At 43.0% G+C, this 27,683-nt stretch overlaps 1 protein-coding gene across 7 annotated transcripts in view; it reads left to right on the top strand.

The window, feature by feature from the left end:
• Positions 1–9,601: 9,601 nt before the first annotated feature.
• LRRC28 (leucine rich repeat containing 28) overlaps positions 9,602–27,683 on the top strand; it is a 67,143-nt gene continuing 49,061 nt past the window's right edge. For 4 of the 7 annotated variants that reach the window (XR_006416167.1, XR_006416166.1, XM_044444989.1 and 1 more), the window contains exons 1-5: positions 9,916–10,053; positions 12,097–12,323; positions 18,888–18,928; positions 23,213–23,250; positions 24,031–24,168. Coding sequence is in view for 4 of the 7 variants with exons in the window: in XM_044444989.1 (XP_044300924.1) it covers positions 12,132–12,323; positions 18,888–18,928; positions 23,213–23,250; positions 24,031–24,168 (409 nt within the window). In the remaining 3 variants the exon portion in view is untranslated. Of the gene's footprint in view, positions 9,737–9,915; positions 10,054–12,096; positions 12,324–18,887; positions 18,929–23,212; positions 23,251–24,030; positions 24,169–27,683 lie in introns of those variants that run through there. The other 3 variants (XM_044444991.1, XM_044444992.1, XM_044444994.1) reach the window with 3 other exon arrangements.

The following is a 27,683-nucleotide window of genomic DNA, read 5'->3' on the forward strand; positions in this document are numbered from 1 at the left end:
TACGGACCAATTCAGTAACTACATCTTGGAACCACATGCTCAGCTTAGCTTTTATAATACAGATGTTTCTTAAACGCACTCATAAAACTTATGGAAGAGGAAATCGGGTCTTTCCATCATTAAACCATATCTTAAGAGTAAGTGAGAGTGACTAAGGGAAGGTTTCATTTCCTCCTAGTGATTTAAAATGTCTCCTTCCTTCCTTCCCCTTGCAACCACAACATCAAGTGCTAATGGAAAAGTAACAGTGGAAAAGTATTTGGCATTATATATGATGAGAAAGACAAAATAGATGGAGTAAGCTGTCTGAAGAGTACAGCACGGATAAGAGTAACAATCAACACGTACTGACCAGGTTTTCTGATCTGATACAGTGATTGTTTAATTCAGCAGCTTTCAAACTTTCTATTCTTTCTAATTCTAGTGAAGATTTCATGTATCAACATGCCCGGGAATCCTTGAGACTGGCAAAGGAGAGCCAGTGTGGTGTAGTGGTTAAGAGCGTGGGACTGGGGCTCAGATGATCTGGGTTCGAGTCCCCGCTCAGCCACGGAGCCAGCTGGGTGACTTTGGGCCAGTCACAGACTCTCAGCCCAACCTACCTCACAGGGTTGGTTGTTGTGGGGATAAGATGGAGGAGGAGAATGATATAAGCTGCCTTGAGCCCTTTGTAGGAAAAAGGCAGGATATAAATCAAAAAATATAAATAAATAAATAAATAAATAAATGTGCCTGGCAGCTCCTATGTCCATGGAGCTTTTGCCCCAAGAAGCTTGTCTTCCGTGGGAGCTATCCAGAGGGCGCCATAGTGCTGAACCTACTTTGGGAATTGGGTTGAGCACCATGAATAGCTCCCGTAAAGCTCCAGATGCAAACTGGAGGGGATAAGGACCCTCGCCAAAATGGGAGTCACCAGCCATCCCTGACTGGGATGCACATTCAGCAAGTACAAGGCACAGCGGTTGAACCCATGGCGCATTACGTGAGACCTGCTGCACAAAGTAAGGTCAGCACGCAGAATGAAAGCCTTGGCTTGGGCTGCCTTCCAGTGAGTGAGAGACTGGGCGTAGGATGCAATCCCAGGCAAGTGTAGATGGAAATAAAGGCCCCGCAAGGGACAGCATGGCCCAGCCAACATCCCTAGCCCAAGCACTGCAGATGTTTTCCCGATCATCGATGGCAGTCATTTGGCCATGGCTGGGAAGGCGTGTCGGTTCACGCCACGGGGACATTCCATGGCCTCCGAGATCCCCAGATCTGACCATCTGTGATTTTTTTCTGTGGGGACATCTGACAAGCCAAGTGCACCACACACACACACACACATCCTGCAACCGCTGCCGAACTAAAAAGGAGGTTGAGGAGGAAATTGCTGGCATTCCTTCTGCCATGTTACATCGAGCAATACAGAATTTCCACCACAGGCTTCCAGAACGTGTATGGAGAAACGGACAACACCTTCATGATGTTATCTTCAAGACATGAGTACTGAATGAATATTGATTACCAGCATTCACTGCACATCCTGTACAATACATTTCATCATAAAATGTATTTTGTAACGTGTTTGTTTGTGCACTGAATGGCAATTGAAAATTTCCCGTCTCCCTGTGCCTCGCTGGGTTGTCTGAGCAGCTGTGTTGGAGGCCCTCTGTCTGGGAGCAGCCAGGGCTGCTCTCTCAAACATGCTTACCAAAAAGGGAGCCCTGCCGAACACAATGGGTCGCACTTCTGAAGAAGCATACTTAGGATTACATTATGATTCTTTCCTCTTTTGCATTTTAGTTAAGTTTGGATCCAGCTGGATCAAGCAGTTTCACAGAAAAGCAAACTTATAGAAGCCAGCACTGGCATACAACATCGTGTGCGGGGCGGGGTGGCAGAGAAACTCTGGTAACCAAGGAAAATGCTGTGCAACAACTCCCAGTGGCTGAAAATATTTAAAATATTAGATGATAGTATTGTTTCCAGGAATGAGGAATCCCATCTTTTGGTGCTCTCTCAGTGCCTGCATGTTTTCTAAGTACATGAAATGTCTAGGATTTTCCCAGCTGCATGTTTTCCAACCAATTTGGTATGCTAGGAGTCAGTTCTAAAGTGCATTAGATGTTTAGGCTTTTTTTTTTTTTTGCATTTGCGGAACTGAAGGCATCATCTAATATCGTGCATAATGGATGTGCTTCGCTTAGTTTTATTTCAGTTTGAGGGAGCTGGGTCTTTTCAGCCTGGAAAGGAGGAAACTCAGAGGAGACCTGTCAGCGACATACAGGTACATGAGGGAGTGGTACGCAGAGGTGGGTCAGGACCTTTTTCCCCTGCAGAGGAGGGCAGGACGCAATCCAATGGAGCAAAGCTCAGGGAACAAGATTTAGGGTGGATGCCAGGCAGTACTTCCTGATGGTTAGGACCCCTAGGGCATGGAATAGGCTTCCATAGTTGAAGCCCCATCGGTGAAGGTGTTCAAAAATCAGCTGGACATGCATATGGTAAACATGTCATGAGTGGAGCCAGCTGGAGCTGGGGTCAGACTAGATGGCCCGGGAGACCCCTTCTGACTTTTTATGTTGTGGTACAAATCATGATGAATCATGATGATAAAATACCACTTATAAATATGGTGGGAACATGCCTTGCTTGCAGAAGGTTCAGAGCTTGGCCTCCAGCATCTTTGGGTAGAGCAAGAAACACTAGAGAACTGCTGCCTGCCTGTGCCAACAGTATTGAGCTGAATGAACCAATGGGCTGACTCAGAAAAAGGTCCCTTCCTAAGGGGTGCTCTGCGTGAGGTCCTGAGACCACTACTTTACTGGGGCTTCTTATTCCATTTTCCTTGCAGGAGGAAGAGCATGCCCTTCACACACAGCTTTTTCCTGGATCGTTTCCCCTCTGTCTTCCTATAAGTTTTATCAAGCAACCACTGGGTGCCACTGTGGTATAGCACACTTGCAAAATATACACTGCCATTTTATGCACTTCCTTGCAAAACAGGAAATAATGGCTGACTTCCTTGCTCTGAAAAATTGCCATGAAGATGGCTGGAAAACGGGAGAAGCGCTGGAGGAGAAGGATGCTATTTAATGGGTCCGCAGATTCCTGTGAATCAGGGGAGTGCGAAATCTGGGCTTTGAGTGGAGATGCACCATGTTTCTATGCATGGTAACTCTTCTCGCAATTTCCCAGTTACAGACTGACAGTCCTGTTACCTTACGTAGATACAGGTGCACTCCAGTTCACGTCATTTATACTACTGGTACAATGCTATCTGCCTGACATATGGAAGCACAGCTTAAAATTTGACAGGTAGAGATTAAAGACATTGTTTCATCATTTAAAATCCCAGAATATTATCACAGGCATTGACTGGCTGAGCTTTGGGTCCACAAACACACATGAGATCCATGATTGTTCAGCAGGAGGATTCGAGCTCCCCAGTTCTCCGTATTCTAAAGAGCTCAGAACAAGCAGAGTCTCTGTGGAGCAGCTGATGGCATACTTGGCTTGAGGTCTACAGATGGCTCCACTCCAGCTGCTGGACAAAAATAGTCCCTCTTCCACTTTGTGCTGGCAAGATCAGGTTTCCCACTACTCAGTTTTACATGTAGTTTATGCACCAGTATATAAAGCAAGATCTGATCGAGTTCTGTGGTGCTTTAAAGAGAGGCACCCTCCATGGTCAAGCAAATTGTTGAGAAACACGTAAGAAAGTGCTGACCTTTTAGCCATGTATCTGTTCTGTCCAAAAGAAAAGAGAATCACGGCACAGTCCTGTGGTTGGTAGATGTGTCTGTCCGGTCATGTGAAAAGGTGCGGTCCCTGCTGTGACCTTGGAAAAACCCAGGAGCGCTGCAGCAGGAACTCTGCTTCTGGAGGGTTACCCCACCCCGCGACCCCCATCAGCAGACGGTCTTTGGACAGGTGCTGGGGGAGCACGTGGTGTGGGATGGGGAAGGGCGAGGTACCACTGGCTGCCGCCAGATCTAGGCACGGCCTGGGTCCCTTCTCCTTGGGAGGAGGGGGAAGCATTTAGATGGCCAAAGCTGGATGCGTGCAGGCAGTTGTCTCCTCTGCACTCCTCTTGTATTCAAATGGCTCCGCATAACCTCCTGAGTTTGGAGGTTTACAGGGTGTGGTAGAGAATCCTCTGCCCCAAATGTTACATTTCAGGGTGTGTGTTCCTTATGTGTCCCAGACTAAAGTCTTTAAGAAAGGGTGCCAAGCTTTTAGAACGATGAATTTACAAGTATATTTGCAAGTTTAAGTTCTGCATTCCAGTCCGTGCAAATATAGTTTAGCTGACCTAATATTCTAAGTCAGCATTAGCTGAACCTTTTCATAAAACCATTTTCTCAAAACCAATTGATTGATTGATTGATTGATTGATTTATATCCTGCTTTTCCCTACAAAGGGCTCAAGGCAGCATACATCATTCTCCTCCACCATCTTATCCCCTCAACAACAACCCTGTGAGGTAGTTTGGGCTGAGAGTATGTGACTGGCCCAAAGTCATCCAGTTGGCTCCATGGCTGAGAGGGGATTAGAACCCAGATCGTCTGAGTCCCAGTCCCGTGCTCTTAACCACTACACCACACTGGCTCCCGATGTCTGAGAATGTTATTTTTTTTCAAGATGTTGACAGATTTCATTCTACTCCTGGGAGAATATCTAGTGAAATTTGTCCTCCCTCCATTTCACTACCCTTAAATAAGATGACAAGTTATGGGCAAAGTTGTGGATCCAGTTTTATTGAACAGTTCTGCACCATCCAGCTTTCAGGAGTGATCCTGTGTGTGTTTAGACAGAAAGAGTCCTGCAAGTTCCGGTATTCCCTAGCCAGAATTCCCCAGGCGTATACAAAGGCCAAAAGCCACTCACTGCCCAGTCAAGAAGCTTGCACTCAGGGGGCCCTAGAAATAGGTAATGTACATTTGCACCTTCTCAAGCACCTGGAGGCTTAGGAGAGAGTGAAAAATGTGCACCAGCAAATGGACTAGCTGGGTAAGGGAAGTACATCCCAGAATACCCCCTTTTTGCCTGCAAAGATCCCTTTGGCTTTCATTCTTAACAGCTTGCCCTGTGTCAGCCGTCAAACGTGAGGGAAAGAATTCGGAGCCTCTTCTGGGCAATGTCCAGCCAACGTCCAGCTTGGCCCAGACAAAGCTTCCAAGGCCTACACTTGTTTAGCTGCCATGGCCTGCAATTGACAAGTGCAGTTATAAAGGGCACTGCTGTCGCACATTTTCTAAACACAGGCTCTGCCAGCTGCAAGCAGATCCTCTGAAGGGACTGCAGGTGGTTGTCATTCTGACTTCTGCAATCTCTGGAGAGAAAAAAGTGTGCGAGCGGGGGAAATGATTGCAGCAGGGAAAGGGAGATAACGTGCGGGCGTCCTTTGAGGTATCTGTGGCAAGACCAGGGTATAAGGAGGGCGTGGGAGGGGGCTAACAGTGAGCCCAGTTGTCAGCTGTCACCATGGGCTGTTTTGCCAACAACCACCCCACTGTGCCTTGTTGCCACGCTGGGTTGGTGTGACATGTGGGAATCCTTTTGCCATTTAGGCAGCCGCGGCATGGCTGGGGCTGGTGCCTGCACCAAGGGACACGATCAGACTCAAAACTGCAGCCTATTCTGCTTCTGTTAAGAAACTGTGTAATCCTTATGATATGTGTGTCTGTTTAAGATACACACAGTACTGTGTCCTTGATTTAAACCTTTTCTTTGAACAATTCTCACTCTCAGTCCGTTTGATTTCCATTCCCTGGTCACATGGCAGAAAAACGGCATTGTTTCCTGAAAGGATTGGCCTTCTCCCAGAAGAAAGAGTTCTGCAAAGCAAGATTTCACTTCTAGCAAACAACAGGGGAAAAAGCTGGATAGCCTGAGGAAGGATTTTTCTCCAGATTGCTAGGATTATGATCCTATGTAAGTGCTCTTGTGCTTGGGCAGCACATAATTATTCACACTTACACTGTGCCTACGATGCATCAGTGCAAGAAAGTATAAGAAAGTGATGAGGCTATGAATAATAATTATACATATTTCCCTTGTTCTAATAAAATGAATGGATTGAGTGCTTCGGACTAGATTCTTGCAGTTCTCCCCCCCCCCCCCGCCCCCATAATAAGCAAATAAGCAAGGAAGTAGCCCTAGTTTAATTATAGCTGATTCTGCCCTGGTCGCCCTGTACGATGGCCTGTGTGGGGAGAGGGACGGGGGAGTGCGGCCCTATTGGTCCTCCTGCACCTCTCAGCGGCTTTCGATACCATCGACCAAGGTATTCTTCTGGACAGGCTGGCGGGACTGGGAGTAGGAGGCACTGCTAGGCAGTGGTTCTGCTCCTACCTCGATGGCCAATTCCAGAAGGTGGTGCTGGGGGACTTTGGCTCTGCGTCATGGCTGCTATGCCATGGAGTTCCGCAGGGGTCCATCTTGTCCCCCTTGTTCTTCAACATCTACATGAAACCGCTGGGAGAGGTCATCCGGAGGTGTGGGCTGCAGAGTCATCAGTACGCTGATGACACCCAGCTCTACCTCTCTTTTTCAACCAATCCAGGTGAGGCAGTGGCTGTACTGAACCGGTGCCTGGCTGAGGTAATGGACTGGATGAGGGCCAATAAACTGAAACTCAATCCAGACAAGACATAAGTCCTGCTGGTGGGTGGATTGAGCTCCTGGGTAGGTGACTTGGGCCTTACCCTGGACAGGGTTGCACTCCCTCTGAGGGACAGGGTCCACAGCTTGGGAGTGCTCCTCGACCCAGAGCAGTCCTTGGAAGCTCCAGTGACTGCGGTGGTGAGGAGTGCTTTCCTTCAGCTTCAGCTAATCCATCAGCTGTGTCCCTTCCTAGAGGAAGATTGCCTAGTGACAGTGACACATGCATTGGTTACTTCCCGGTTGGATTTCTGCACCGTGCTCTACGTGGGGCTGCCCTTGAAGACAGTCCAGATACTTCAGATGGTGCTGACGGGGACTGGGTGTTATTTTCATATAACCCCAGTCCTCTATCAGCTCCACTGGCTTCCCATCGAAGTCTGGGCTCAATTCAAGGTGCTGGTCATTACCTATAAAGCCCTTAATGGCTTGGGACCTGGATACCTGAAGGAACGCCTTCTTCCATATTTGCCCTCCCGCCCCTTGAGATCGGCAGCAGAGGCCTCCTGCAGGAACCCTCCGTGAAAGATATTAGGAGGCAAAGTACCCGGAGGAGGGCCTTCTCTGCGGTGATGCCCCGTCTATGGAATGCGCTCCCCAGAGTGGTCCACCTGGTGCCGTCATTATATGTTTTTTGGCGCCAGATTAAGACCTTTTTATTTCAGCAATATTTTAATAAGTTTTAATATCATGACTTATACATTTTTATTGCAGCCAGTGTGGGTCGATAATTTTATCTACATATGTTATATTTTGTTGTATTTTATCTATGTGAGCCGTCCTGAGGCTTTCGCAACAGGACAGCATATAAATACTTTAAATAAATAAATAATCTCTGGATACTTTGACCAACTAGTAATTATTGTTACATGCCATTCATACCCCACCCTTCTTTTTGCAAGGAACTGCAGGTGGCTTGCAAGGTTTTTCTCTTTCCATTTTATCCTCATAACAACAACCCTGTGAGGTTGGTTCAGCTGAGAGTCAGTGGCTGACCTGAAGTCACCCAGTCAGCTTAATGGTTCAGTTTGGACTTGGACCCAGATCCCCTAACTCCCAGTCCATCCCTCTCAACCACAACACCACAATGGCTCTCATGCCACAAATGACATGTCACAAAGCCTATTTATGTAGGCTGCAATTTTCTACTCGGTTTTGTTGGCTGAGTTTCAGTTATTGAGGCCTGAGGATGTGGACAAGGTGCTTGGCCAGGTTGGACCTATCACCTGCATACTTGACCCTTGCCAACATGGTTAATTGGGGGAGGGAAGGAAGCAAGGAAGGCAATTTGCACCTCGGTCCAGGAGGCTGTAAATGCCTCATTCAGAGAGGGATTGGTGCTACACAGGCCCTTTAAAGCTGGCTGTGATTAAGCCACTCCTAAAAAAGCCAAGCCTGGACCCAGCAGGTGTGAACAATTATAGACCTGCTGCAAATATTCCCTTCCTGGTTTTGAGAAATGAAATGTTACTGTTACTAAGTGTTAAGGGTGAAAAACAGGAATAGGACAGGATCTTTGAAGTCTCTTAAGGCAAAAAAGCCTGAGAATCAAAACATGTAAATGGTTGTTCTAAGAGTAATGATGTTTATTACATCAAAAGTCCGGAAAAATACCAGAAGGGGTAATATTGGGGGACAGTGGTAAAACTGTCACTTTCAGTGGAGGAGAGCAGACAATGGATTACTTTACAACTGGGGATAACGAGCCTGGAGAAAGGCCTATTCTCATTATCTCATCCTCCCCACAAGATTTAAGAAACATTTTGGCGTCTAAGTAAGAATTTTCAAGGCCACTTCGGCCTGTTGAACTTTTAAAAGGTACTGCACACGCTTAATAGGCTTATGAATAGTAACTGACACTCCTCTCATAGGTAACAGGCTCATTAGCATGAACATGGGATGTATGATCGGGAAGGGGGAACATATTAAGCAGTAGTATGATATAGGCAGATGGGGATGATTGTGACTTTTTAGTAAACAGCCAATGGCGAAGCAGGGATAGTGTTGCGCCTTGGGGAAAGGAATGTATATAATCTCATTGATATTTGAAATAATTGCTCTTTGTTCCTCAGGCAACTGAGACATTGAGCCAGCCTTTGCAAATGCTTCTTGTATGGAATAAACTGCTTGTACCTACTCGAATCCTGTCTCAAGGAGTTTTAAATCTCACACTGGTCAAGGTGTTTGAACGGGTGAGGCCAGGCAGTTCAGCACGTAGGGATGAAATGGATTATCTAGATGGGTTTCAGGTCTGGTTTTGGAATGGAAACTGTCTCACTTGTCCTGTAGATGACCTCTGGGAGGAGGATGGGGTGGACTGGTGTGCACTGCCTTTGTTTGTGCTGCTGTTATCAGTCAAGCGGCAACTAGCTTTCTCTGGACTGGTACCTGGGCAGTGCCAGCTCCATTTCGAGGATGCCCACATGCCGATTCCTAGAAAAGAGGGGTTTTCCTAGGCCTGCTTATGTGCCAATGACTGCACGCAAGTTCTACCTATTGATTTGTGCATCATTAGCACAGGTGGGTTCAGAGAGCACAGTAGCCCAAATTTAGCACAGAGGGCTCTTGCAACCCCAAAAGGATAAACTGGGCCTATGCAAACTCCCCAAAGCCGTGATGAACAGAGTGCACATCCACACTGTTCCCAGGCGCATGGGTTTTGGTGGCGACTAATACAGGCAGTGAGCGGGCACAAGGGAGAGGTCAAAAGCCAAGCGCCTGTAAGGCGGAGTTACTAGACCCGACCGCGGAGGGCGTGGCCGGGGCAAGCAGGAAAGGAGGCGGAGGAGAGGTGGGCGGAGCATGCCACGCCCGGCCCCTTCCCTCTTCCACGTGACGGAGCTCTTTGCGGCTTGAGTTCGCCTTGTACGCCTCTGGCGGGAGGGGGCGCGGCGCGGGTTTCGGAAAGAGCCGAACTCTCGCGTGACTTTTTGTCCCAATCAGCGTCCCGTGTTTGAGGTTTCCTTCCCGCCTCCTTCAGTTGACGGATGTTGACGCGCTTTGGTATGGCTTCTCTTCCCGGCCTATTACCTCCCGCTGAATGAAACATGGTCCCCGCTTTGGGCCGCTCACGGTCCCCCTCAGCAGGTAAGTGCGACGCCCGCCTTTACCTCGGCTCCCCTCGAGGTGGCCGGGGGTGGTCGGAAACAAAGGCCTATGTCTATCCCTGTTGAGAGAAAGGGGGAAGCCTACAACTCCCAGCATGCCCCAGTCAGCGACCTGGGACATGCTGGGAATTGTAGGCTTTCTCCCCTTTCAACAGGGGTATAGTTTTGGCCTCGGAGACGGGCCTCGCTTCTTTGTTTCCCTCACCGTCTGTTCGTACTGAGTTGCTGTTGCTGTAGAGACACCGAAAGGGCTTCCCCTTTTCCACCCACGCTGCCCACAACGGCCCCTCTCTCCTGGTAAGAATAGAGCCATGCGTCCCTTTCTTGCTTTCGCTTGCTCCCCACCCCTCCTTTCATTGCCCTTCTTTTCATGCTTCTTTAGGTCTTCCACTGCAGGATTTTATAGAAAAAGCAGGGGAAGTTCAGAACAACTAAGAGAGAGAAAATCAGAAAAGAGGGCCAGTATGGTGTAGGGGAACTCGGGCGATCTGGGTTCCAGCCCCTGCGCAGCCATGGAGCCATCCGAGTGACTTGAGGCCGGGCACAGACCCTCTGCCCAGCCTACCTCACAGGGTTGTTGTTGTGGAGATAAGATTGAGAGCCGCAGGAGTAGTATGTAAGCTGCTTTGTGTTCTTTATAAGAAAAAACGGCGAGCTGTAAATTTAATTAAATAAATGCTGAGTTGGACCAAACGTGCTGGCCAACCAGATGCCCACAAGAGACTTTGCAAATATCTCAGTTACAACCTGTGTGGAAATTCGACCTGTAGGTTTTTTGGACATGCAAGTGCCTACCTTTCTGACTTTGCTGCGTGGTGGTATAGAAGTATACTTACATGATAAAAATAATTGTGGCCAATCATTCATTCATCTAGGTTGACCTTCTCAGCACTGGCCTTCCCCAACTTGGTGCTCCCCAAACCTTTGGACTACTGCATTCATCATTTTATTTGTTTGAGATACTGTTCCACTGACTGACAGCAGTTCCCCAGGTCCTTAAAAGAGTTTCCCCATCTCCTGTCATCTGGATTAATAGGAGGGATTGTAAGGGATTGTAATTGTGATCTCCTATTTATAAATGGAGGCACATGTCCTGCCAAGATGAAAGTTCTGAAAAATATGCGTGTGCTGATTTTGTAAAATTCATATAGACATCTTGCTTTGCCTGGAGTGGCCCTAGGTTGCCAGTAATAGGGTCAACTGAACCATTAAGACAAACTAAAGCACCTGCTTAGAGTGGCATTGTCTACAGGATGTCTGCCATGCCAGAAGCAGGATGTGCATCTTGGTTTTTGACATCTGTTTTTATCATGTTGTCTGCATAGATGGAAAATCCTCTAAGATGTTAAGAGGAATCATCTTGTAGTAAGAGTGATACACATCTTGAGCCAACCTTAGGCAATCTTATGTATGCTTTGCCACCATCACTATTACTTTCTGTGAAATGAAGTTCTTTGGTGCCCTTCAAACACATTATGAATGTTGCCACTTGAGGATGCTTTCTGTATTAGGGCAGCTTTCTATAGGCTATGGGGAATGGACCGCTCCTGAGGGGGTGCATTCCATAGTTGTGGGGCAGCACAAGACCAAACCTTGTCAGGGCAGGTATAATGTGGTCTTGACTCCATGCAGTGGTTAGCAGCATTATATGTTTGGACAATATTGTAGAGGTGGATTTCTGAGAGCTAAAGGTAGTTTGGAAGAGAAATTGCTTTTCATGGTGTGTATATTTCTTCTGTCTGTAGTGAACAGGTTTTTGTGTTGTCTTGAAAACTTTCACAATTAATTTGTTCAGAGGCAGTAGGGAGCTAAAATAAGTGTATGTGTGTGCATATGCATTTCATGAATATTTTTCATACTGTATTCAGTTCTCTTCACAAACTCTTAACTATTCCAAGCTTTGCATAACTTCCCCAGATATAAGAGCCATGTTGGATTCTAGAATTTCATAACTTTGAAAGGGTAATTTGTTAACTGGTCAGATATCCACCTACTTTTCATTTTGCTTGTAAACCACTTGACAAAATTCATCAGATGAATTTTCCTGGGTCTGATGCTGCTTGGTTTGTGTGTGTATTAGTTTTAAATTAAAATCTTGTGCAATGTTAGATTTATAATTTTCTGTAGTGCTTGTATTTTGGATTTTCTGTACTGTGTTTTTACTTTTATTGATTGCCCTTAATATTGTTAAATATGCAACATATGCACATTTTGCATTAAATATGTAATATGCAATGTTTTAAAATAGACAAAAAATATGTTTCAGAAAGAAAGTCTTCAGGAAAATAGCAAGCTAAGATCTTTCTTACAATACTTTCTGTATTTCATTTTCCATTTTAGAAATGATCAACTTCTGCTGTGCATAGAGTTCTGCTATGGTGACTGGGCCAGTATCTGCCATGGCATCAGAACTCTGTAAAACAATATTGGAGGCGAAACTAGAAAGACACAAGAATTTATTCTTAAACTACCGAAATCTGCATCACTTTCCTTTGGAACTGCTGAAGGATGAAGGTCTGCAGTACTTGGAAAGACTCTATATGAAAAGAAATTCATTAACCACCTTGGTATGATTTTTTTCAGTGCATAACAAGCCAAACACTTGCTGTTGTGATGGATAGGGTTTGTTGACAGGACCCAGCCCTTGATTGCAGGGTTTCAAGTTTTCACATATGGGTTAATGGTGGCTGGTCACTTACATTGGAGAAAGTAAAAGGCATTCCCACAATTAGAGTAGTGGATAACCTCTTCATTCCCCTCTGTTTATTACATTGCTTTATCACACAGTAGCCAAAGCACTCTAGTGACTCCAGGTTGTAGCAGAGTGTTAAAAGACTGCATTGACAGAACATTGAGAACTGGATTTTATGATACTATAAATTATGACTGAGAGTTCATATTGATTTGCATTTTTACTTTAGAAAGCATGGTTTTGCAAAATTATATTCTGCTGATCAAAACCTGTTGCTCTGAGGGAAGTTGTGACTAATGCAGATTGCACAGAAAGAAACAACTTTCTTCTTTAAGCCCCTATTGGAAAAAAGGGGGAAATGGGAGAAAACTTTCTCCTAGTCTTCTGCTTTTTATGTTTATAAAAAAGGAGAATGAGATGATACAGCATGCCTGCTTTCTCTTTCCTCCAATATGAAATATATATGTTATGCTGATAGTAAAAATGGCACATAAGGATCCTCCTAGACCTGAGCCCTCCAACATGGTACCAGCAGGGAACTCCAACAGCATCAGCAAAGCTCTCCAATCCCTATCCTCTTCAATTTTTTAATTAAAAAAATGAAAAATATTAGGTCAGCAGTTTCACCTTCCTGTTCCTGAATCTGTCCCTGATCAGGTTTTCAGCCAAAGGATGTTGTGGAGCCCTCTCCTATAGTGAAGAGAAGGAATTCCATGGGAATATTTCACCTTTTTTGGAAACAGATGCCCGTGAAGCAGGGCACAAAATTGGTTGGCTAGTCTTAAATACAGCTAAGGCTTTCTAAAGGTTGTGTACTCTGTGTATTTTGGACCTGGAAGCTATCTACTGAAATACTCATTACTGTAGGCTTTCATGGACTGCCCTGGGGATCACACAGTTTCTGGCTTCTTCCTGAGTTGAAGGGTCATCGAAGCCTTTTGTCATAGATAACGTCAAGGGTGTCAAATAAGGATTGGGAAGGTGTTTCTTTTCTTTTCCACACAGGTTGCCCTATGGAGAAGCAGCAAACAGCAGCCCATTGTCACCGTCTGTTCTGATTCACATTCTGACAGCAAAGCAAACACATGGTTTTAAAAACTTGTCATGAGAAATTGATAGACTTCGGTTTCTACTGATCATCTCAGAATTTTGAGAGGGGATCGAGTCTGCTGGTTGACTGAAATTCAGCTACTCAAACTAACAGATCCAGCAAACAGCTGCCATTTTATCTAGGTAGTTAGTACATATTGTGCTGGTTCACATGATAAACGGAAGCCATAGTGGCTTATTTAAGTCATGGCCCATGCAGGGCGCAATTTCCGAATCACTGCCTGGGTGGGGCTTGTTATGTAGCTAAAATGTGGGTGGTATGGCTTGTTGGAGCTCTCCAGTTCCCCACCACAGCTCATTTTGAATTACATGAGTCACTTTATTGGATGTTATATCGACCTACTCTTTCCCTTTTCTTAAATAAGGAGAGATGAATAAATTCCTAACATGTCACACTAGAAAATCACCTTGGGTGAGAACTGTCAAATTACCCATCAAGCTGTGCTCACAGTGAGGAAATGCTAGAAGGGTAGTTTATTTTATGATATTTAGCAGATGAGTAAAGTCTGACCCAGTAAATCTGGGACAGCTGCTTTTCTCTGTTCCCGTTATTTCTATCAATCTAGTTAACTCATCCATATGTTGTTGCTGTCCGTTGTGAAGTCATGTCCAACCCATTGTGACCCCATGGAAAACACTCGTCCAGGCCTTCCTGTCCTCCATCATCCCCTGGAGTCCACTTAAGCTCACACCCACTGCTTCAGTGACTCCATCCAGCCACCTCATTCTCTGCCATCCCCTTCTTCTTTTGCCGTCAATTTTTCCCAGCATCAGGGTCTTCTACAGGGAGTCCTTCCTTCTCTTTAGGTGGCCAAAGTATTTGAGTTTCATCTTCAGTATCTGGCCTTCTAAAGAGCAGTCAGGGTTGATCTCCTCTAGGACTGACCAGTTTGATCACCTTGCTGTCCAGGGGATTCGCAGGAGTCTTCTCCAGCACGACAATTCAAAGGTCTCAGTTCTTTGGTGCTAAGCCTTCCTTATGGTCCAGGTTTCATAGCCATACATTGCAACTGGGAAAACCATAGCCTAACTCATCCATATAGATCACTTTAAAATGTTCATTGTTTGTCACATTACTTTTGTCTTACTGGGCTGTTGTAAAATGTCAGTAGTATCATGCCCAGATTGTGTACCTTTGCTAGGTTCACATTATCAGGAGAAGAACGGAGGCGCTGGGGGTGGTGGGCTTCCTCATTTTTGTACTGAGCCAAGGACCTCCTGCATGCAAAGCGTGTTCTCCTCTCCAGAGAGATAGGGTGGCATAACAGTTACAAAATATGTACATTGTATATTGAGTTCTCTTTAAAGTATTTGAGGAAAGCATTTGACTTTTAAAAACAAAAAGAGGTTTTGTATGTACTATTTCTTATTTAGCATGATGCTTGCAGTTTGAGAACTACAAAAATTTGTATGGTGGCACACTGATCAAAAGTATTGATAGGAATAAATTGAGAAGATTTTTAGATTTGTTGAAATAGTTAAGCCAATGAATACTTTAGGCTGCTTTGAGTGATGCCAAGGCAGTTTATGTTAAAGGGTGGTGGCTTATTTAAATTGTGAGTGGAGGGCATAATATCTTTTTATTATTATTTTTTTTATTTATTTTTCGATTTATATCCTGCTTTTTTCCTACAAAGGGCTCAAGGCAGCTTACATCATTCTCCTCCTCTATCTTATCCCCACAACAACAATCCTGTGAGGTAGGTTGGGCTGAGAGTCTGTGACTGGCCCAAAGTCACCCAGTTGGCTCCATGGCTGAGCAGGGACTAGAACCCAGGTCGTCTGAGTCCCAGCCTCACATTCTTAACCACTACACCACACTGGCTCTCCTGTATATCTGTAAATACAGTGATTCATGCTCACTGTGTTTAGGTGCAGCTTCTATGTCTTCTGAACCCAAGGTTGCATGGTTTGTTACAAGATAAAACAACCCATAGTTACAGGGTTATTGGAGTGTTGTTTCTCTCTTCAGTAAGCTCTTTGGATTCCAGTGACATGACAAACACCTCACATGGATCTCATGCACATCATGATTTAAATAAGCCAGAGTGGCTTATTTTCATTGTGCAGACCTGGTCTTTATGTTGCAAGATCATTAGAAACTATTCAGACTTGATTGTAAGGAAGCTTAAGGATATCAGATGTTTTTAATACTACAAAAATGTCTTGTGGGGAGAAATCAAGGTGTTTAGCATGGACTCTCCAGTAGGTGGAAACCAAAACCAAAAATTACTGCAGCATGGCAGTCTTGTAGAAAACAAGCTGAAGAATTATGATAATGCTTCTGGCTAGAACAGTGCTGCCTGTACTTTAAGTGGTGCAATTCAAAAAAGCTGGAGACATGTTCACTGAACAGGAGCACCAGGTAGAAAGAAGCAGCACACAGTGTTTGGGAACACTGCCCTATGAGGAGAGACTGAGAGAACTGTGCATGTTCAGCCTTGAGAAGGGGACATGATATCCCCCTATGAGTACCTCAAAGGATGTCAGATCTCTTCTCGCTGATACCAAAGTGTAGGACATGGAATCAGTTCCAATTGTGACAACCCAGATTCAGGCTGATCATCAGGAAAAGCTTTCTCACTGTCAGAGCAGTATGGCAGTGGAAGCAGCTGCCTAGCAGGATGGTGGGCTCTCCCACACCAGAAACATTCCAAAGGAGACTGGATGGCCACCTGTGTGGGATGGTTTAAGTTGGTGACCTACAACAGCAGGGGTTGGACCCAATGACCTTCATGGCCCCTTCCAACTCTGCTATTCTATGATTACTGGATTTGGGTGTGAGATGTGCAGAAGTGGGTCTTGCTGTCTTCCTAGTAAATATTCAAGGCTTTTAGAAGTTTCGCCAGGTATCAAACTCTCTCGGTAGTTATGTGGTAGTCATTCAGTTTGCAAAATAAGTCCCATGCAGACTGTCTTAAGGCAAAACACCAAGAGTATCATATGAAAATAGTGTGACAAGTCTGCTGCAAAATGATCTCTTATAAAATGTTGTTCTAGACGATCTCCATGTTTAGAAGATGGATAATTTGTTATTGTTGGATAATTTATTACAGTAATTATTTCCAAAGAGGAAGGCATGTTAGTTTGTTGCAGCAAAGACAACAAATTGGAGTTTGAATTATTTTGGGAACCAGCCACATGAATAAGCTGTGAAACAACAACAGAATCACTGTAGGCTGCTCCCCATTCCTTTCCCCTCTGCAGGTATCTGAGACGCAGGCAGCATAACCTGCGCTGCTTTCTGCCCTCACTCCTATCTCAATTGCCACAGCTTTTCCCTCCCCTTTGCTGGGAGGTGGGCTTTTTTGGACATGGCAGCCCTTCCAAACTGCCCAAAAGGTACATTGGCACAACTATTGCTGATTCACAACTTTGTGTGTGTGTGACAGAAATGTGTGCAAATGTTTGTGTGGGATTTTTGGCAGTTCAGAGTTACTCAGGAGTGCAAGTTCGACTGCCCAAAATATAAAGCCTTGGTCTGGTCAATATCCCAGTGAGTGCCTGGTGTTGAGGCAGGCAACACCCATGGGTATTGTCAAAGCTAGGCTCCCAGTCCACTACTTTGCTTTTTCCTGACAGCTGTCTAATGAAAAGCTTTCAAGCATAAAGCAATATTGCTGTATTTGCTTATGAAAAAGAGTGAGGAGTAGATGAGCCACTTTGCAGAAAGCAACTATAGGTTTTAAGTTTGGATTTGACCATTTTAAGTGTCCTACACCTTTACTAACCTACGTACTCAGAAAAGTAGAAAAATGCATCCCACCTCATTTATGGAAGGAGTTAATTATAACAGCTGACAAAATTTAAGGGCTTCTTTTAAAACTGGAGTTTTTGAAAGGGATATATGCAGTCATGGTATCTGTATATGTCCTTTTTTTGTTTAAGTCCTGTTTAATCCCTGTCAAAAACCCTGTTTTAAAGGAAATCCTTATATTTAGCAGCCATCCAAACTGTTTTTGTGAATGGGGTGGCCTGCTATGAAATATGCATAATTTTTGCCTTCAGCTATACTGCTGTACCAAGGAGTTTATAAATTTACCAGTCCCTTTCACTGCTGTTATTTACTGATCTCTCTCTCGAAATTTGCATATCCCATCTACTTCACTGCTGTGCTTTGCCTTGACATTGCTGCATGTCTAGTAAATCCCACTCAGCTGTTGTTGTTGAAATTTCTATATCTTTACCACTCTCTCTCATGGCTGTGTGTTGAAATTTGCATATCTTCACTGATTGGCCTTGCTGCTTTGTGACCCATAAACTCTGTATCTGTCAGCTAACAAAATAAACCAATAGAGGGAAGGAACAAGCATGAAGGGTGGCTGTGAGCTGAAAAGTGGCCAGCAGCTGCAGGAGAAGGAGCTTTTGGGGTGGGTCTAATCACTCCTGGAGTAGATGAAGGACCCTTAAAGAAGAGAGCTTGCAAGCAAAAGAATGAAATGATAAAGGATAGTGAAATGGGAGGGTGAAATGATAGGGTGTTAATGGTATACTGGATGCACCATCAGTCAGGCCAGTTCAGGAGGCTCTGAAAAGAAAAAAAAATGTTCACATGTTTCCATGTTAATAAGACTCAGAATATGATTTTTTTTTGCAATCTGATACAGGAGGTTGGGGGAATTTCACTCAGGAAGTGCCCAAGGGGAAGATGCAATTGCCAGGCGGGGGATATTAAGAGGCAGTCTTGTGCAAGAGTACCCTCAGAAGTTTGCAGATACTCTGCTGCATTCACAAAGGCTCGGAAAACCTATTCCATTTGGCAGTCTGATTCAGCAGGGGAGTTTCCCCAGGGGCTGGCAGCTCCAGGGGTCCAACTGCATAAGGGGTGCTGATGGAAAATACAAGGAGTCCTGTCACAAAGGCCACCAGGAGGATTGGTGACAGGAAAACAAGCCATGGAAAGCCACAAAGGGCTGATTGTCGTTTGGCTTAACAAACATGCACACAATGGTCTAGTGGCAACTTGAATTTTCAGCAGGATTTCTAGTCTAATGTTGGGCGAAAGAATGCCATGAGCTGTGTGAGCCATCAGTTTATGTTGAGCCAATCAGTTACTTTGTTTGTCATCACGCCTGTTAATATTTTGATGCCTTGATTCTTCAAGCTGGGTAAAGTTGTAGACTATCTGTTCCAGATAGTTCTGTCCTCTGATACCTTTGGGTCCTCCTTGCATTGTCAGTGCTAGGCAGAGTGGTAGTTTTGTGCCCCGAGATAGAAACCGGCACTTCAGCAGCATCTTAAATTCGGCACACCAGTTTGCTAATTTGATGTCAGGTATTTATCATTTAAGAACTAAACTGAAATGTTATCTTTTTCTCTTTTTTTTTAGCCAGAAAACCTTGCCCAGAAGCTCCCAAACCTTGTGGAATTGTGAGTGTGTGATGTATTGTTGCTTATAATAATGCAGTAAAGTAAAGAAGAGGATAGCTGTTGAAAATGCTGTTTTTTAAAGTGAATATATTAAATATTCAGAACAATGTATTATGAACCATTTTCTCCTTTTTGCTAAAGGTCAGGTCAGGTCTGGTCTAGTCCATATTGCTGTGGCATTCCATGATCTAATTTTGTTCCTGTACAGTCTCCTCTCATGCTTCTGAGCCTAAATCTGTTGTTGTTACTTACATTTCTATAGCACCTGTAGCCAAAGCTCTGTAGGTGGTGCGCAACATTTAAGTCACCCATCCAGATTTCAACCGGGCTTGACCCTGCTTAACTTCCAAGATTAGGCAGGATCAGGCACTTCAAACTATATGGAAGCTTATAAACGACAGCCTACAGCAGTGATGGCGAACCTTTTAGAGACCAAGTGCTCAAGCTGCAACCCCAAACCCACTTATTTATTGCAAAGTGCCAACACTGCAATAAAACCTTAATACTGAGGTTTTAGTTTAGAAAAAACAAATATGATGCTGCAGATTCAAATATGCCAGGGGGACAGCACAACATTGGAATAATCTCAGTCTCTTAATTAGAACATCTCTTTGCTAAATCTTAGATATTAAATTTCAATTTTCATAAGAAAACTCAAAGCCAAAATTTTGTGTTAATAAAAATGAATGTATTAAAACTCACAGCCAGTCCAAGCAAATATTTATATATATCCTTGGCAGTGCACTGACCAGCCATGCGAAAGCTCGGACAAGCTGCAGCTATATGCGCTGTTGTCTGATGCTTAGCTGCTGGGGTGATGCTGGGGCAACTTGACTCGTGTGCGAACAGAGAGGGCTCTGCATGCCCGCTGTGGCACGTGTGCCATAGGTTCGCCACCACTGGCCTATAGCATGCTACATAGGACAGTTTGACCACTGTGCCATGATTTGCTGTGAGTACATTCAGACTGTAGCCCCTAGGTCATTTGCTCAGAGATCTTGCAAATATACTTTATTTATTACAGGTAACTGAAATGTTTGCAATAGTATAATTTATATCGTACTCTTCTAGAATGACCTAGAGTGGCATTCTGTATTTGAATAGCATATATTAATACCTCTTGGAGTATAGTGTTCAAAGTCTGCATTTTGTTTCAAGCAGTGAGCATGGTCTTACATTTAGGTAGTTCACAAGCTGGGCTTGAAGATGAGAAGCATTTCCTGCTGTCTGTCGTTCATATCCGGGGCTCCACCGACTTTGCACACAGAAATCCCGCTTCACTGTCATGTCTGGTAGCCCTTATTCAATTTGTGGCCCATATTGTAGAATGATGAATGCCTTTCACTGCAAGGCGAACAGACTCTATGGTGCAGTGGGAGACTCTTCCTGTAGGTTGGCATGTTTAGCAGCAGCCAGCCCTTGAATTAGTTTGCAGCTCTTTGCTTGCTCCCTCCGAGGGAAAGAACCAGGCATCTGGTCTGTGACAACAACTGACAATGATCGAAGACTGCAGTAAGCACCTGCATGTATCAGTATATTGGACCCTAATCTACATTTCATCTATAAACTGCTTTGGGAGCTACCCTTAAAGGAAAAGCAGGGTATAAATATCTTATATTCTATCTAGAAATATTTAGATTTTTCTGCAACAGTTTATGAAAAAGCAATATAAATACACAACAGTGAATATGGTCACCAGTAGGTGAAGAATTCCTTCAACTACAATTTCCTGGCAGCAATTTCTAGAAACAGCAAACTGAGAAAGTGCCTCTGCAGTTGTAGAGTTAGTCTGGGACTGCATTTGATCACTTTTTATGTTTATGCCTTGCATGAAATACCAGCAGCATGTCTTCAGCTAACTTTATTTGGGGCTGCATCGTATGGAGGAACTTTGGAGCATCTTTCTCCTTGGAGAAGTGCATCTCACTGGTTACTCTTCAGTGCTGTTAATAGTTTTTACAGGTCACTGCAGTTTGTAGTCTGCTAGATTCAAAACCATGCCTTATCTTGTCTGATGTGAGTTCTCTTTTATAATGAAGCTGGAGATTAGCTTTTTCATGGCATGCTTCGTGTTCTGCCATCAGGCATGACAACCCTCCCCTCCCACAAGCCCCTGCCTAAAGCCACAAAAACTGCCTGGAATTAATGTTTTGAGGGAGGGTCATCTTTAGAAGCTCTTGTAAGCAGAGGGAACGTATTAAATGTTCTTGTCTTAATCATGTCATGCTCTCTAACTCTTTGTCCTGTGTCTTTTGTAGGCTGTGGATGGCTGGGCTCTGAGTGTAAGATATATTGTAGCAATAGTCCTGTTCATGTTTATCAGCTAATAAAAACTAATTGAGAGCAATGGAAAAAATTAAATGGATTTTCAGTATGATAGTACATTGGTGCTATTATACTATTGGATCCCGCATATAAGAATCCCAAATAAATAAATAAATAAATGAATAAATAAATAAATAAATAAATTTTGAATCAGCCAGAGGTCTGATTTCCCTAGCCCATACTTTCAGAAAATGTTACTTAATTTATATTTATGTCTTAAAATGAAGGCAGTTGGTACATTTTTCGTCATAAGTATAGCTCTTCAAATATAAGTTGGTTTTCTTTGTTGCTACTTTGTAAAGAACTGGCTAGCACTATAGACATTTTAGGTTACATTTTGCGGTTAAACATCTACCGCAATGGTAGTTATTGATGGACACTCTTAGAACATCAGATGCTGGAAAAATCAATGTGCTGAATCATTCAGGTACCTAAACAGCTGCTGCTAGTATTTAACAATTTTTTTCTAAAAAGAGACAACTCTAGAAATTAATAGAGGAACTTCATACAACAGAATCTTATAGCCTAATGTATATATTTCTTTACATTGGTAGCTATTCTCTGTATGGTTGTCTGCTTTTTTAACTCATGCATCTTTTTAGATAGAGTAAAATAAATTTCAAGCATGCTAAAATGCCTTAACGGCCTTAGCAACACTCATCTGAAGGGAATTCACACAGATGTTCCTAAATGACTGTAATTCCATGTCATCCCCACCAGAGAGCACTAGATAAAATTTTATTGGTCCCTATAATGATAAATATAGATCAGGATCCAAAGAACCACACCACTGAACATTAGGTTTCTATTTTTCAGAGGCCAGCTTCCCGTGCTACATGACAAAGCAGTTTTCAAAGTAAAAGGACTTTCAAAAGTAGATATTTTGACAGAATGGGATACATCATTTGAACACACCTAAAATCATTCAGATCCTGTGCTTTTCAGTAAAATTATGCTTGACGATCCTCTTTATGAAATAACTTTAAAATCTTTTTATGTTAACAAAAGCACCATCTGTACACTGTGGCAATGATGTTGTTGATATGACTTTACCTATAAAAGCATTTCATAGTGTTTCAAAAGAGTATGAAACATTATGAACCTTGTGAATGATCATTTTTAAAATTGGCCAGAAATAATTTGTAACAAGACTTTTGGGACAGATTCAGTGATAATTTTTTTAAAAAGTGACCTCCTTTTTGTGAATGGACTCACTACCTACTGGTCCTCCACCATATTCCCTGAAAGTCTAATTCTAAGCCAATTTCAATTTGAAATTCCTGTGAGATACTTGCCATGAAGCCCTAAAGTTTTGTGCTTAGCACGCATTGCCCTTGCTTTGGTTAAGACCAGAAAGTAGCTATAAATGGGTTCAGCTAAGTTGCACATATTTCCACTGTATCCCATAGCTATGACTTGTTTAAAACAGAGTCCAGCTGTGGGCCTGTTCTATGAAACCATTTCTAAAGTGCATGTTTAATAGTTTCCTCTCCCAGTTTCTCAAATATATCTTATCACCTTTCATCTTCAAGGGATTCCAAGTTACTTTCTTTCAAAATTTGCATTCTGTGTGATTTTCTGTGATGTTGTCTTTTCCCTTTTCCTTCCTTGCCTCCCTCTCACCCTCTCTAATGTGTTCTTTCCTACATGGATGCAATATAGGTTGGTAGTTATCTTCTTCCCAGAGCATCCTGTTAACAAATGTGAAATTGTTGTTCTAATCTCTGTACAGTGGAAGAGGAAGTCTGTTTCAGGAAAGAGTTTAAAAGTCTTGTCTTAGGCTGATTAAAAGCTCATGGCAGTATCTGAGCCATTTTGCCATAGGAGCATTATCTTTGCAGAAACTAAGAAGTTCTTGCTGCCACTTTTTCTAAAGTTGTATATATTATAGAGTGCATAATTTCCTCTCTGTAATACTCCTTTGAGTAACAGCTGGTCTTTTCTGCTGTTTATTTACAGGTACCTTCATTCAAACAATATTGTTGTTGTACCTGAAGGTAAGTGCTATACCAGATTCAAAATAATATTCTAAAGGATGATTTCTGGTTGAATTCCCATGAACACAGTGCAAACAGTGCATAAATGAAAATGTCTAAATTCTCAGATATGTATAATTACTGTCTGCTTTGTTTCTGATTAGATGGTTGAAACAGCAAAAGTGGCATTTATCATGAAAACCCTTCTGAATGAGGCATTGAAAACATCCATTGTGCTTTGATGGATGATTTTAAATGTTTTTAATCATTTATAAAACAAATGTGCTTCTTTTTCATTTGTTTTTGCAATTATCCTTGGCTGTATAAATTGCTTTTTTCCCTTCCCTTCAGCTTAATATAATAAATAAACTGGACCCTCTGAGGTAGACTCTTTTCCATTTTAGAGAAGGATAATTTGCCCAGTGAACCTTGTGGCTGAGCTACAGGATTCTTGATGCCTCGGTACTGAGCCTGATGTGCTATCTATTCCCAGGTCTTCACTGTGCTAGCACGTCTATTTCAGAATGGAATAACATGGAGTATGTGAATTCAGTATAGACAGAAGAGCAAAGAGGATTATGTCTGGAAAAGTAAAATTTTAGCATATATGTTCACCCCCTCACATGTTACCGCTTTATCAAAGCACTAGGCAAAACACAAGCTCCCATAATATTCAGAGAACATATGATTGTGCTATCATACAAGTCCAATATGCAGGAATGAGACAATTGTAGAAGTCTGTTTCGTTCTCCTATTAAGGTTCTAATACTCAAGTCAAATTCCCATTTTTTCCCCTTGAAGCAATTGGCTCCCTGGTTAAGCTGCAGTTTTTGGACCTGAGTGACAATGCTCTTGAAATCATTTGCCCAGAGATTGGCCGCCTGAGATCTTTACGCCACCTTCGATTAGCTAATAATCAGCTGAAATACTTGCCAGCAGGTAAGGTAGCAGAAGCTGTACAGCTCATGGAAATGGGAGGTGGAATTATTTCAGTTGAACTATATGCATTTCCATTCTGATAATAGATACATTGGTATGCTTGTTGGAGAATGCTGGTTAAATTTGTTGAAAGCATCCTAATCTGAAAGATGAATACAGGATTAAAATTAAATGCCTGACTTACTAAATATGTAGTGAGCTTCCTCATAGCAACATAAATGTCATGATAATCCTTGAGCTTGCCAAGGCTTCATTGACTGGGTTTGGATAACATGACAACCCATCGTGGGTTGCTACCCAGAATTAGTTCTTGTGGTGTGTCAGCCAATTCCAGTTTCCTAAGGGTGGTTCGAGGATGGGGAAGAAGCCACTTCAGCAACCTATGGGGTGTTTTGTGTGTGTGTGTGTGTGTGGGGGGGTTCTACCCATGAATAGGTTATTTGTTTTGACCATATTTTGGCAACTGAGCCCCTCTAAAGCCCAATGGCAAAGATGGGAAAAATTGCTAGCATCTTTTGCCATTAGGATCCCTGTCCTCAACTTTTCCACCATTACTAAAAATGCCCAGGAAGCAACAGTCACTAGCCCAACATTTTATTTAATTCTTATAAAAATTTTTTACCACTGGTTGCACAATTTGAGTGTTCACAGTCTCATTGGTTTGGGGATAGAGAGCCTTGTGAGGGCAGTGTGCAGTGGGATGCACAGGCAGGAGGTAAGTTTTTCTGCTGCCAAAAATTGCAATTGTTTCAAAAATGCTTAATTCAAATAAGAATACCTGGATACCATTGAACATACTAAAATGTTTGATGGGTTCTGACAATGTAAAAACTAGGTTTATGCAAAGAAAAGTTGACATTTTAAAGAGAACTTTAACACATGGCTTTAACAGATTCCCGAAAAGGGGGTTTCACAAAGGATAAATTGCACTGGAGAATGATTGACTGCCTGTCTACTAAATTCTGCTTAGGAAATGGCCCTTACTGTACAAGGAAGCTGCATTTATTTCCTCTTCCATTTATATGAAATATGGAGCATTAAAGCTCTTCCTCCCGTGTGTTCAGAGCTTTAGTTATTTGAATTTTTTTATAGCTAAAAATATCACCAGTTACTAACCATCAGAAGGTGTAGCCAAAGGCCCAGTGTATATTGAAGTGCTGATGAAGTCAGCTTGTCTTAGGGCATCTAACCATTTCTTTATTTTTACCCAAATACTGTCAGTGGTGTTAGTATTTGCGCAGTGTATATTAATCTTCTCCAGCCTAAATCATTCATTTCTGTTAGGAAATTGGCTCTGCTGATCTGTTTCATTGATTTTTTTTATGTGCAGTATTTTCTGTTACTGCTTTGCAAACATGTTTTAAACAGGTTTTCATTCATGGTTGAAAAGTCTGTGAGTATTTGATTGGTAATCCCTGTTAAGGAGCTTCTCTTTTTATCTAGATCCCGAGTAAGATGGTTGTATTGTGACAGCTTTTCTAAATCGCTTGAGATGCCCTATTTGTTCTCTTCTGGCAAGGGGCTTGTCGTAGACTGTTCCATACAATATGCCAGTAGCATTAATAAGGTGTAGCCAGCACAAGAATGATAAACTTCATCTACTTGAGCAGGAATGCTGATTTTGTGAAATGATAGCTGCTTTTTAAGTTTAGTGTTTCATCTGTTTTTACCCCTTGGCGGGCTACAGTGTCCGGCACAGAGAACTTAGGATTGTTGCCAGTGGTACCCCTTGCATTAGCTGTGTACGCCTGCCCTGGGTTATTCTGGGAGGCAGTCAGTGGTATTTTCTGGACACATTCCACCTTCAGTGGCCATGAGGTTTCATTCTGGTGGAATTGGAGGGGGAGAGGTCATCAGGATATGATTTTGTGGTGGTGTGTACAGACCGAAATAGAAGGATTACAGCATGGACAGAGGTCCCTTGTTGCAGTAACCTCCTCTCTTGCAGCTGAATGCCACCTACTAGTTGCAACATTTTAAGAGCCTGGGATCAGGTATTAATTTTTGCCATTTGCTAGCACTGAGCTGGAATGTATATAACTCTTTCACAGATATTTTGAGTATTGGAAATATGGAAATAAAATAAATATATTCCATTAGATTAGAAGAAGCATAGACAATGATTGCTACTGCTGTTCTGCAAACACTGCTGTAGGGGTGAGCAGTAGGTAGATTTTGTAGCAATTTTTATGCTTCTGCAAGAGATAATACAACTGTTGTCCAAGCAAGAAAAATGTGTATGATTTTTTCCCCTTGCTCAAAAACCTTTTTCAGTGCATGGGCTGAATTCCAGTATGTAGATTGTCAATGGAGCACAGTTCTAATTGTGGGCCAGGCCAGCAGCAAATTTAGGAGGACCCGTGCATATCACACTTCATCTGATAATCAACTTACAACGTGCCTAGTAAATCCAATTGAATTCAGTGAATCGTACTTCCGAGCAAGTCTGCAAAGGGTTGCCGCATTCAAGGTCTCTTGCATTGGCATACACGAAGAACCCAGTCAACCAAAGGGCATAGAAAGTGTCCCATCATCAAATTCAACACGTCATAATTCAAGTTGCACATTGTGGTCTCTGCAGCAACTGCATCCTGCCCTTCTGCTGCTCAAAAAGTGAAACCTGATAGGAACCATGGAGCCAAACTTAAGAGCCTGCAAAGCAAACTCAAAAATGCTTAGACTGTAGTTTGGAAATTTTCCAAAGTTATCATAGAGTGGGACCCTCACCAGGGAGAGAAGAACTCTGAAAATTAGCTATGACTGAACTGGACAGCATCAACCCAAACTAGTTTCTGAAACTAATGAAAAGCTCCAAGGCATTCTAAACAGGTAGGATGCAGCAAAGATTGCTGAAGGACAACATGGAGGAATGAAGATTTCTCAAGACCACACCTTTAGAAAGGTAGGAGGGAATGGAAGAAGCCGGAATGCTGGCAGTATGCAAATGACACCCCAGAGGCATTTGGTGATCAAAGTGAACCATAAAGGGAAAAAGTGCATGTGGCAGAGGACGGGGTGTGTCCAGCTGCGAGTGCTAGCAGGCCAAATCTGGTTTGCAGGCTGGAGGTTCTGCATCTGTGTTTTACTGTGAGATGTAAAAACCGCTCATCTATCAGCAGAAGGTTGCCTTTTGATCTAACAACAGTCTTGTAATGTTTACAAGAGCACTGTAAGAAAGGGCTATTGAGAATGAGGTCTGAGACTGATACATTAGGCCTACTAGTAAGCTCTTGGTGGAGGTAAGAGTTGAATCAGGAGCTAACTTACAAACTTGCAGAAAAAAATTCTACAAGTCCCAGTATTTCCTCTATACTTGTGACTGGAGTATGCTGTATCTTAATGGTGTTATAATACATGGCTGATACTAGTAGGAGTACTAAAATATCCTTCGTGATCTTAGCAATTTTCTCTGTTCACCACGTATTAGTCTTAGGATTGGATATTTAACAAATACTGACTCTGTAAGGACAACAAACATAAGCATTCAGGTTAGGATATATAAATGAATAAATAGA

The sequence above is a fragment of the Varanus komodoensis genome, unplaced genomic scaffold, assembly GCF_004798865.1.
Source record: "Varanus komodoensis strain SLA01 unplaced genomic scaffold, ASM479886v1 scaffold46_3, whole genome shotgun sequence".
Taxonomy (NCBI): Eukaryota; Metazoa; Chordata; class Lepidosauria; order Squamata; family Varanidae; genus Varanus; species Varanus komodoensis.